Raw genomic sequence first — 12211 nt, forward strand, 5'->3', positions numbered from 1 at the left:
GACTAAAGGCATGAACGACAGGATTATTGGGGTTTGTTTGGATCACAGTGATGGAGACTGGAGTGTAGTGAGGCAAGGTGGCTTATGATGACATTCATGGGATTCTGTCACTCAGGCTTGCTAATCATCTGTCACCCAGGGCTCAGTGGAGTAGAGATAGGGGACGTGGAGGAGAGGAGGCACAGCTACCCAGGTTACTGAGTTTGCTGGGATAATATATTTCTGTTAAAACCAGTGTCATCCTACGTACAAGCATTGATTGCCCTTTATCACACCAACTGTTATCTATCTATCTATCTATCTATCTATCTATCTATCTACCTATCTACCTCTCCTCCCTATTATACATATTGGTATTTTTTTCCTAGGCCTCCCTAAGCTGGCAGGGGGCTGAGGTAAATTTATTTACTCCCTCTGACCTGTCAATTTAGATCGTCTTCTGGAAGGACTCAGAATAGGCAGCACTGGGTGGAGGACATGAAGAAAACTGCCAGAGGAAGCTGCCTCTTTTGGCCTCTTCATCCACGGAGGATGAGCGTCGGCCAGCTCCACCGTGGAAGGTCTGTGTCCAGTGAGCCAGGCAGGAGGGAAAGAGTTAAGGGAGGTCTGCTTCGGGACTGGGTCCTGAGGGCTGCATTCCTTCCTGCCAGAGACCTGCCAGTCTGCAGGGCCAGAGTCTAAATTTAGAGAGAGGCTAAGATTTCTTGTTAACAGCTGTCCTGCCCCTCAGAGAAGAAGCAGAGGAGAGGAGTGAGTGCCGGGTCCCTGTGTCACTGATCGGGGCCCCAGGCCTAGGGTGGATACACAGGCAGACCTGCGGTGAGTGTCTTCCCCCTCGTTTTCTCTCCAAGAGCCCCAACTCACACAGTAAGGGGTAACAGCTCTGCCCTGGGCAGTAGGGCCCTGCTGGGATGTCTGGGACCAGCTGCGGGAGACTTTGTGTGGCTTACCAGGCTGTGGAATGGCACTTGAGCCAAAGGCCTTGACTCCTGTGGCCTCCGTTAGACTCACTGAGGAAGGCTGTGCCACTGTTCCCATTCCCAAGGTGACACTATGGGCATATCCTCTCACCTAACAAAGTGCTGGAACCTGATTCCCTAACTGTCTTTCTCCTGCCATCCGACAGAGGCTGACAGGCCATCATGGCGACCAGTGGGGACCCAGAGGAGGAGCAGGTGGTTCCAGGCGAGGACGATGAAGTTGACGTGAGAGCAGTGCAGGCCCGCTACCTCCGAAGCCCTTCACCCAGCCAGTAAGTGTGACTGCCCTGCTGATCTCTTACTCCAAAGGCCCGGAGGTCAGTGGGAGGGTGCTGGGAGAATGGTGAGAGCAGCCCTGGGGACACAGAGCCACCTCCAAAGCTCAGGCATGCAGCAAGATGACTGAGTACCTCTAGGCATCCTACTTTCTGGAGGAAGCAAATAGACTAACGGCAAGATGCCATGGCAAATGCTAGATTTTAGTTCCTCTAGGTCCCAGGCAGCTATGGGCCACGACAGAAAGCGAGGGGACTTGGAAGGGCCACAGGTGGCTTCTTGAAAGTGAGGGTACTGGCAGGGCCTCAGAGGATGAAGGATTTAGCAGGTTTGCTTCTCAGGCTTGACTCTGAGGACGGAGCTGGATATGGGGTTGAGAGGCCAGGGGCCCAGAAATGGACAATAGGACCAGGTGCTTGTGAGAAAATAATTTTGTACTTATGATCAAACTGTTTCATTTAAACTAGGCCTGAACCTAGTTAAACTAGGTCTGAACCTGCCTAGCAGAAAGCAGCAAGGTGTCCAGGTATGAATAAACATCTTCCTAGAGAGTTCCTAGAGATTGTTATGGCAAACAATTCAAAACTGGCTTTTCCATTAAAACCATTGAAGGTACACAATGATGTAGAGTTACAAATTGGTGTGATTTTTAAAGAAAAACCATAAAAACAAAGAAACTCATTCTTCCTTGTCTGCCAAAACATTAGTGTGTTCCTGTGCCTGCTCTTCTGCCCTCAGTGACAGAGAGACCTGTCAGAGCTTTGTCACCAAGCTGATGTGAGGAATTCTAAGTATTCACCATTCTGTCTGACTTTGGCTTCCCTTTGTTCTCCTGGTGACTCACTGCCCCCTTCCCTTGGGGGTTAAAGGACTTCTTTGCTGGAGAAAGATGGGGGCCCAGGCACTTCACCCTAGTGGAGCTTACAGAGGTTTCCCTTAAAATTCACTTTACATTTCCACTTAGAAAAACTGCTGGGCCGGGGTGAAGCTCAGCAGCACAGTGCCTGCCTGGTAAGCTCAAGGTAGTGAGTTTGATTTCCCGTACCAAAAAAGAAAAAGAAAAACTGTCATGATTGAGAAACTTAAAGTATATCCCTCCCCTCTTGCACACCCATACTAGAGTAGAGAAAGCTCTGGCTGTGGTTGGGGGTGACATTTTGTATATTGGAATAATGTTAGCTGCCACATCAAGTAGACATTGTACTCACTGTAATAAGTTCCAAACCTGAGCAGAGATACAGGAACCAAGGCCCTTTCTGTCTTGGGGATCCACAACTTTAAAGCATGGCTTCTAATGTCACTGTGTTTATCAGCATCAAGACAGCATGGCAGAGAGTAGGGAGAATCTCCCAGGAGGTTTTCATGGCCAGACCTAAACATGGCCGCTTCCCTCCCACGTATACTCGATTGTCTAGAACTCAGCAAAACCACATTTTCTTGCAAGGGAGGATGGGAAATAAGGTCCATGGAAAGGTCCTGGCTGTCCAGGAAAGAGGATATCCATTTCTTGATACAGAGCAGTCTCAGCCATAGCACACACCTCCTGGAAGTGGATTCCCTTTATCTTTTTGTCTCTCATAGAGCACACACACGGCCTCCCAAAAGAACCCCCCCCCCCAATCCTATGTGGCATCTGCTGCTTCCGTAGTGCAGGGGCCAAGTTCTCCTGTGGGTACCTCCTCTTCCTGGTGTTCCAGCCCTGTACCAGACCAAAAAGTTTCCTTCTCACCAAAGAGGCAGGGGAGCCACAGCAGTCCTGGGACTCAGTCCTGCGATCCTATCTGCCCCACAGGTGCAGAGATGTCTGTGATTTAGTTGGGATGTGGCTCTCAGATGGAACTCTGTCATCTCTGGTTCTCTTTGGCTTCTGGCTCCTCCCTCTGGGTGACTTCCTTGCCCATTTTCCTTCACAGCCACCCCTAAAGTGGGCTGGGGGCTCCGGTCTACCTTAAAGGCTGAATAACTTCTGCAGACTATGCCTTTGCTCAAGGAAATTTGTGGACTCCAGGCTTGTTTTATTTACTTATTTTTACTTTTTTTAGGAATGAAGCTCATGTCTATGTGTTTGCCAGGCAGGTGCTATACTGCTGAGCTACATCCCCAGCCCATCCGGGGTTGTTTTAAAGCTTACACCACCCACAGACTTTATGTGTGCATGGTGGGGGGACAGCAGGGAAGTGGCAGGAGGGGTTACTAGGAATCAAGCCGTCACATGGGACTACAGCCCCAGACACCAGTCTCTTTCATTACTTTTGAGACAGCATCTCGATAAATTGCCCAGACTGGGCTCAACTTCTTATCTTGTGCCTCAGCCTCCCAGAGGCTACCACATCCAGCACCCAAAGGCTTTTTAAAACTCTTAGTTTCTTTAAAAATATGATCTTCAAAAATTTGATTTTCTTCAAAAATTCATAGATTTCTTATCTTTGTAAACCACGCACAATCTCCACACTGAAGTTCTTACTTAGATATAGTTTTTAACTCTGATGCTTGTCTTTCTTTCTTGCCTCCGCTTGATAGCAGTTATCTTTAAAGGTTATCTGAAACTGTAAACTTAGGTGAGAAGTCCAGAAATTTGCAATTTCTTGTGTAATTGTTAGAAATATTTACAATAGAATCTATAACATAGCTAAACATAGAATAGCTAAACATAGCTATAACATAGAATCTAATCCATAGCTAAAAAGGAAAAAAGTAAGTAAAATGCAATCAAACTTTCAACAAAGAAAGAAAGAATAGAAAAAGAATACTGAGAAAGCATAACAAATAAAAAAGTAGGATAGAAAGTTTAAAGCTAAATAGGTAAAACTTACATTAACTTAAACAGACTGTTCCAATTAAAAGACAAAGATGGTGAGACTCAAATATCTTTCTTTTTTTTTGAGACTATGTAGTGCAGGCTGGCTTTGAACTTAACATGTAACCCAGGCTGGCCTCAAATTTATGCAATCTTCCTGTTTCAGCCCCTTGAGTACAGGGATTACAGGCATGCATTGCCACGACTGGCCAGACTTAATATTTTAGAAGTCTACGTATTATTTACAAGAGATATACCATAAAAATATACAAAGATCTATGAAGGAAAGAGAATTTATGCTGCTGGTCCAGTTACTATTGCTCATAATTTCACAGTTTAGTGTCATAAAACAACCATTTTAGTGTCATAAAACAACCATGTTGGCACTTAGGCCCCTGGGCCAGCACAGTGGGGTTAGCTGGGCTTCTAAGTTACCCGAGGCTGGTGCTGGAGGGATCTGATGGCTGCAGATCACTGTGGGGCAGAGGCCAACTCAACAGTGGGGTTTGCTGCCTCAGAGGTGTCTTCTTTTGGGCAGCTAGTGCTGTGAGTCACCTGGGCTCAGCCAGAGCTGCTAACATGGTCTTTCCATGCACTCGTCCAGTGTGGACTGGGCTTGGCTTTCTCAAAGCATGGTTGCTAAATTCCACAAGTTTCACCTAAAAAGACAAGACCAAAATGCACTGATTTTTCATGAGCTAGCCACAAATGTCACTCAGTGTGATGCCTTCTGTGCCCCGCCATCACGAAGTCTCGCAGAGAGTCCTCAAGACCCCAGCATCCCAACAGGGGAATATCAAGGTCGCATTGTGAGGGTAGAGGCAGGACAGAAAATACTGTGACTGCCCTTGAAAAACACACAAGTTTCTGTACTTAGAAATACAAACGAAAACAAGCCAGTGAAGCTATATGGAGAGCAGGCAAAGAAGATTTTAAGGTTTCCTAGAGCTAAAGAGGGACACTCCACAGGGATCAAAGGTTCAATTCACCAGGAAGATATTTATGCTAAATATATGTAAATATAAGAACTTCAAAATTTATAAAGCAAAAAAATCGACAGAACTGAAGAAAAAAATTAAAGCCCACAACCTTAGTCAAATGTGCATTTAACAGAACTATCTCATATTTTGATAGAATGAGGCAAAAAAAAAAAAAAACACGTCAGAACACAGGAAGTTTGAACAATACAATGAATAAAACTAACCTCATTGACATTTTTTGAACATGTACCCAGCAACTGTAGGACATACATTCTTAGCACAGGAACATGGAATATTTACCAAAATACACTGGGCTAACAATACATCAACAGATTTCTTTAGACCATAGAAAAAATTAGGGTAAAAATTAGTAAGAATAGAAAAAAAAGTAAATAAGAATAAGAAAAAAAACAGTAAGATTCCAACCACAACTCAATACAACTTCATAGTCACTGAAATATGTAAACTTGCAGATACTAGCAGTGCTAGAAGAGATGTAAAGTGATCAGAACTCCCATTCATGGCCAATGAGAGCGTACAACCATTGCAATAATTTCACTGTCTCTGCTAAAGCTGAACTCACAGCTGTCCTCTGAGCCAGTCGGATCACTCCTGATACAGTGAGCACCTATAAGCCCATGTGCATACCAGAAGATGAGTGCCAAACTGTTTTAGCAGTTAACAGTCATCAAGGATATGGATATTCCAGCAACAGGATGAGCTGACCAATTCACGCTGGCCAGATAAAGTCTGGTGAATATTTTTAAAAATACCGCCCTAAGGAACATGGATTTTGTTAACTGTCACAGAACGCAAGGATTGCCTAACGGGGGTGTCCTGGTATCATTCAGTCCTCAGCCCTCCCAGCAGCCAGTCCCCCTCCCTAGGCAAAAATGGCTCAGCCTGAGGGATTCACAGGTGCAGTGGGCAGAGTGTCCTTAAGGCGGGGCCCCCATGCAGAGCAAAATTTTTCCTCTCGGTTCTTGTGACACTGCAGCCTCCAGTGGGTTCTGACATCCCTCCTGGCTTGTGTGCATTCTTTAACAATTGCTGTCTAGAAGCAGATCAGCCAGTCTTCAGAAATCTTCAAGGAAGGTCTGCAGGTGGTGACCCTCCATTGGCTGCCTCTTCCCATAATGTCATCATGAAATCTGAAGCATGGGGACTGCACAGGGACTTGAAATATCACCCGATCAATCCCACTTAGTTACATAGAACTGGATTTAAAGCAGCCCAGACAAATGAATCCGTGGTGTTTCAGACTGGGTGAAAGTATGGCTAAATCTTGTATTTGACAAAGTCCTTATATATCGAGTATACTTTTTGAAACTCTCAAAATCTAATAATTAAGAAATAACAGTTTAATGAGGGACAGGAGATTTGCACATACACTTCACTAAAAAATTTGTGGGTAGCAAACAGTAATATTAAAAATGTTCAAAATCCTTAGGCATAAGAGAAGTGCAAATTAAAACAAAAGTGAGTTACTATTACATGTCTGTTGGAATTAATAAAATTAGACTGATCAATGTAAAATACCTAGAGCAATCCACATTACTGGTGAGAATTGGTCCAACTATTTTACAAATTATCATTTTTTTTATAATGTTAAACATATACCTAACTAAAAATGTACCTATGTATATATGATTCAGACTTTCTAGGTATTTATCAAAGAGAAATGAAAGCCCAGTGTTTATCTAAAGTCTTTTAAGTGAATGTTTGTAGCAGTTTTATTTCAACAGCCCAAAAATGGAAACAATCCAAATGTCCATCAACAAGTGGGTGAATAAATACATTGTGGTAATATTTACTGAATACTATCCAGCAATAAAAAGAAGGAAGTACTGATTCATACATGGGTAAATCTCAGAATAATTATGCTGAGTGACCGCAGTCAGACAAAGAGTGCATACTATATTATTTCCTCGCACAAAATCTAGAAGATGCGAGCTCAAGCTCTTCTGTAGAGTACAGAGATTGTGGGGTAAGTAGGGACAGGGCAGGGAGGGCACGACGGAGGGCTTCCAAGCGGGCATGAGGGGACGCGGGGAGATCATGGCTAAGTCACAGCCTTGGTTGTGGCAATGTTTTTACAGATGTCAAAGCTCACCCACTGTACAGTTAAAATATGTGCATTTCATATCAATCATACCTCAAAAAAGCTGTTCTTCAAAAATCCATGTGGGCGGGGAAATCAGGAAAACCCTCTTGTATGGGGCAGCATGGTGCTATGAAAAGAATTTAAGTGGTTAGCTGAGACCGAAGCAGAGGTGAACTCTGCTCTGTGGCTCATCAGCTGGAAGAGCTTGCAGATTACTTAACCACAGCATCACAGTACTAGGTTTACCCAGTGGCAGAGATTGAACAAGACGCTGCATATGAAGGAATATTAAGTATCTTTCCGTTTCCTTCCATAAAAAATATCTGACAGCCAATTCTTTGTAGTAACTCATGATGTCAAGAAACTACTTCACCGGCGTCCCTCTCACATGCATAAGGCCACTGTGTATCTCAGTCAGCAAGTGCTGGTTGTCAGTGACAGAGTGTTGCTTCCGGTCTTGATCCACTCACTCCTCTGCAAGCTTCCTTGTACATGGGGCAGGTCTGAAATTCCATTGCTGTTGCTTCATCTCTTTAGCTAAAGGATTGCATCTTTCTCAAATGAAGCTGTACACTAAGTCAGCGAATAACCTTGGCTTCGGGACTAGTCTCCCAGGGTTGCTATAGCTCACAAACCTAAGTTTATTCTCTGATAAACTTTTGGGAAGCCAGAAATCCACCCTAAAGGTAACAGCAAAGTGACACTCCCTCCGCAGGCCACAGGAGCTGAGCTCTTCAGCATTTCTTGGCTTCTGTGACTGCTGGCATTTCTGGCCTGTGGCAGCATTTGTCCTGTCTCTGTCCATGCCTGCCTCTGTCTTCTCCTCTTTTCTTATATGGACACTTGTCATTGGCTTTGGAGTCCATCCTAATCCAGGGTGATCTCATCTCAGGATAGTGAGCTTAATTACATCAATAATGATACTTCTATTTTTAGAAAGTTGCATATATGACATCTAGGAAAGCCACCTTTCTGAAGGCCACCATTCAACCCATGACAGCCCTCAGTGCAGATATTGGTAGACACAACCACAGTCTTTCCTGGGGAATGAACGCAGGCCTCATGGAACTTCACCCAGTGCTCCAAATACCACTACCAATCATGCAAATTAGATCAGAGAGGGAGCCTACTTGTTGTCCAGAAGGGAAATCTTAGTATCTTATGCTTCATCTTTGATACCTCAAAAGAAAAGAAAAATGTGAAGCCCTTCTGTTCAGTGGGGCCCATTGGCAAGAGCTCTCCCTTCCCCATGATCAAATAAATGAAACCAATCAATGGAGGGCTCTGTGCAAAGCCACCTCTGCCTATCTCTCCCTTCTTAGCCACTTTGAGGCATCTCCTTTCCAAAGCAGGAACAAAGTCTTCCCTCTTCTGGATCCTGAGGTGAATTGTAGCTTTCTCTTTCTTATATCTTTCAAAGTCAAAGTCCATTTCTTGCTTTGGCTTTCAGATGTGAAATCTTCAGGACTTTGCAGGGTTTCGGACTCCTTGGGTATCTGGCCAGGCCTTTTCCACCTCTGCAGGCTCCTGGGTGCAGGCTGCCGCTGCTTCTGCCCTCTGAAGCCCCACTGGGGAGCCTGGTGGTGGCAGCTGGGGCAGAAAAGGGGCCCAAGGTTTCCTTTTCATGACCTTACTGTGCTTCCTCCGGGAACTCTGCCCTGTCCTCCCTTTTCTATTCATTTTTCCTCTCTTTTGCTAATCCCACTAGAAGCAGCTTGCTGAAAACCACCCCCTACACACTCCTGACATCTCTCCTTCCTCAGCGCCAGAATTATGCCTGTGTGTGGTCACTTATTCTGAAGTGAACAATTAGAAGTTAGAAGGACTTCAGAAAACTGCCCCCCAAAAGCCCAAATCAAAACAAACATGTACCCCTCTTATCATTTCCAAGGAACTTCTCTACAGGAGTGGGGGGCTGGTGGGGAGACACATGCCTTGTCCAGGTCTGGTCAGTGTGGCAAAGCACTTAAAGCAGTAGCTTTCAAACTTCGCTGATTATAACCTGTAGACCATTTATAACTCAAATTGAGTATATACAGGGGTATAAATTATAAGAATTTCCCCAAATATACTTTATCCTTGCAATGCATATGTCAGTCTGCATTCCTCTATTTCTTTCTTCTTTCCTTTTGTTCTTTTTTCCTCCCTCCATTCCCCTTTCATCTCTCCTATCCTTCCCTTCCTCCATTCTCCTCTCCTTCCTTCCTTCTTTCCTTCCTTTCCAGACGCAGGTCACAACACATTGAATTGATTCCATAATACACTAATGAGTCCTGGTCTGCAATTTCACAAAGCCCAGGTTCACAGGAAGCTGTGCTGTCTCCTGGTCTTTGTTAGGAAGTTCATCAAATTCCCCTTTATTGTTTCTTGTTCAGTTCACCCTCAAGGCTTCTTAGCTGCTGCTTCCTGATCCTGTGATGAGGTAAATATCGATCCTAGATCCTCTTTTTCCCTGCCTGTCTTTAGTCAACAGCCAGCTCTTGCTACTTTCTAATCAGGGTATGAGTGTCATCTCACTCCATCTCAGGGACATTGCCTGGGGCACAGACACGGTCATAAATCAAAACCTCCAGGGGCTGCCATCTTACTGACCTTGCAAATATCAACAGGGCCAGTCATTCAAGTCTTTCCTGCCTCCTTCTTTTTCTTTTCTGCAATCTTGCTTCTCACAGAAAACCAGAGTCCTCTTAGATCTACTCTGTGTATTAGACTTCATAAACCATGCCTATGCCAAAACAGTTTTATGACTATTAGGTTTATGTCTCCCTTTAATGACTCATAAAAATATTTATAATCTACATACTACATTCCGCACTGGGTAATACAGAACAGCCAAGGATAGAAACACTGTGGGACTGGGTAGAAATCTCAGCCCTACTGTCCTAATTTCTCAATGAAAAAGCTGCCAACTTATCAGCATGTACTGGGTCTTCATCTGGACTTCCTCATACGTGCTGACTCCTTAACCTCAGAGCTCAATCTTTACACTCATGAGAAAGGAGAAATGTTCCTCTGTCATTTCTGTTTTCAGGTTCTAATTTCAAATTCTCCCCTATCCACTCGTAGCTTCAGAGTTCAGATATATTTAAGACAGATTCTCTATCCCCAGTGTTTGTAACAAACCCTCACAATTTGAATCCATGTTGTTTGGGGAAAATGGATCAGGGCTTCCTGTGAGTTGCTCCCATGTCAGAATCCCAGCACCACTCCCATTTCTGAGCTCCTCGTGGGACCTTTTGCCCACTTGACAGATGAGGGGCTTCCTGTGTGTTTCAGGCCAATGCCCACTGCTTGGAATACGGAGTGAAAATGGGAGAAAGCTTTTTCAGAATCTTTCAGCTTTTCAGAACCCACAGGCCCACAGAGGAACAAAGAAAGCTGGCCACGTGGGAGAAATAAGGGGCTTCTGAGAAAAGAAGTTCTTCTAATCCCCATAGCAATGCAAAAATTCTCAGTGTGGGTTTGTTTGGTTGTGTCCCAAATCTTGATTTATATAATATGGATCCTTAGCAAATAGAATTTTACTGATGGTAGTAAAAATAATGTCATTAAGAAATAAAATAATAAAACTCCCTCATTAAATATTACTGACATGGAAGTAGGACTCACATTAATATGAAACATGTGATGTAGAGTCTCATTTTATGAAATATGGATATTTGAAAGCCAAGACAGTGCTGAAGGATCATAAAATCTGACACACAGGCAGACTGTGCTTGCCCAACAGGGCCTTTATGTGTTATTAGTTCCCATCCACAATACATTTGGGTCAGCTGATGATTGTATTAGGGTCTATATCACTATCAGGAAGAAGAATGCCTTATCATTTGCCAAAAGTCACTTTTTGGCCCTGGAAATAACACTCCTCCTTTATCTATTGGTGTTTAACAATTACCCCAAACATCATGAGTAAAGGCAGTAACTGTTTTTTGGTCCCTGTTTGCAGATCAGGCATTTTGACAGGACCTAGCTGGACAGCTTAAGTCTTTTCACATGGCAGCAACTGAAATGATCATGAAGGTTGGAGGGTCCATCACTCACTCACATGGCTGGGAGCTCAGAAGAGACCGCTGACCTTTCCAGATTGATGATCAGGGAGTAGCCAGACTTATGTAGCAGCTTGGGACCTCCAGGGAGAGTGTCAGGAGCCAGAAAACTAAAATTTCTCTCAAGAGAGTCTGGCAAGACACTGACTAGATGTATACCTGATAGTCATACAAGTGCTTTGCACTGACAGTTTAGTAAGTTTAATAAACAGGAATATGTGGGCAGGACCTAAGAGTACCTTGGTTTCCTGCAGAGAAACAGGATGACAGGGAAAGCATTGGATGAACTATCAAAAAAAAAAAAAAAAAAAGAAGAAGAAGAAAGAGAAGAAACAGCTTCTGTCTGGCTAAAACATTCAGGGGCAATCTGGACAGCACAGGAAACCTGTGAAAATGGAAATTCAGATGGCTTGGTAAAGAAGGGAACAGAGCACCTTGCAGTCACCACCCTATGGCCAAGTCTGGCCCAGTGTGAACTAAGGAAAGTCCTCCTATGACAGGGGAAAGATAAGTGAGAAGTTCCCAACAGTCCACATTGGTGCCATGGATACCTAAACTGCTGGTAGACCCTGTAGCCTTGTGGGTCCAAAGCTGTCAAGGGGTACATACCTCTGTAGTGCTCCAGAAGGAGAACTCAGCTCCTGTACTAGCTTCTTCAGTGGGCCACTGCTGCTACTTGCTGCCATGGTGACCCTTCTTGACCCTGCTGCTATTTGTATGAAGCTTCCAGAGACTAACAGGTGCACTCTGCACCTGTATCCTACTGCCACTGCCAGGTGAGCTGTACCGCACTTGCGCAGGGCCCACTGGAGTAGCCCTACCTCTGCATGACCTGTGGAGACAACTTAGCACCCTGCCATTGCTGGTGCATAAGACGCTCTTTACCTGTCCAGAGCCCAATGAGGGCTTTGGGTCACACGGCCCATGAAGAGTGATGGTCAACTCCTGCCATCATGAACCCATCCCAGGCCTACCTGAGTGGCCACCTAGTGGATACCTTATGCCCCTAGCCTCCACTGCTGTGTGTC

General features: G+C 44.5%; 1 protein-coding gene across 1 annotated transcript in view; it reads left to right on the forward strand.

Annotated features, from left to right (window-relative positions):
* The first annotated feature begins 675 nt into the window (after window positions 1-675).
* Window positions 676-12211, forward strand: part of Styxl2 (serine/threonine/tyrosine interacting like 2) — a 35060-nt gene continuing 23524 nt past the window's right edge. Inside the window, exons 1-2 of the mRNA XM_063253601.1 lie at window positions 676-819; window positions 1127-1252. Coding sequence (XP_063109671.1) covers window positions 1143-1252 — 110 coding nt within the window. The 5' untranslated portion in view covers window positions 676-819; window positions 1127-1142. The remainder of the gene's footprint in view (window positions 820-1126; window positions 1253-12211) is intronic.

The sequence above is a fragment of the Cavia porcellus genome, unplaced genomic scaffold (genome assembly GCF_034190915.1).
Source record: "Cavia porcellus strain 051 isolate PalLab524CR breed Dunkin Hartley unplaced genomic scaffold, mCavPor4.1 scaffold_7, whole genome shotgun sequence".
NCBI lineage: Eukaryota > Metazoa > Chordata > Mammalia > Rodentia > Caviidae > Cavia > Cavia porcellus.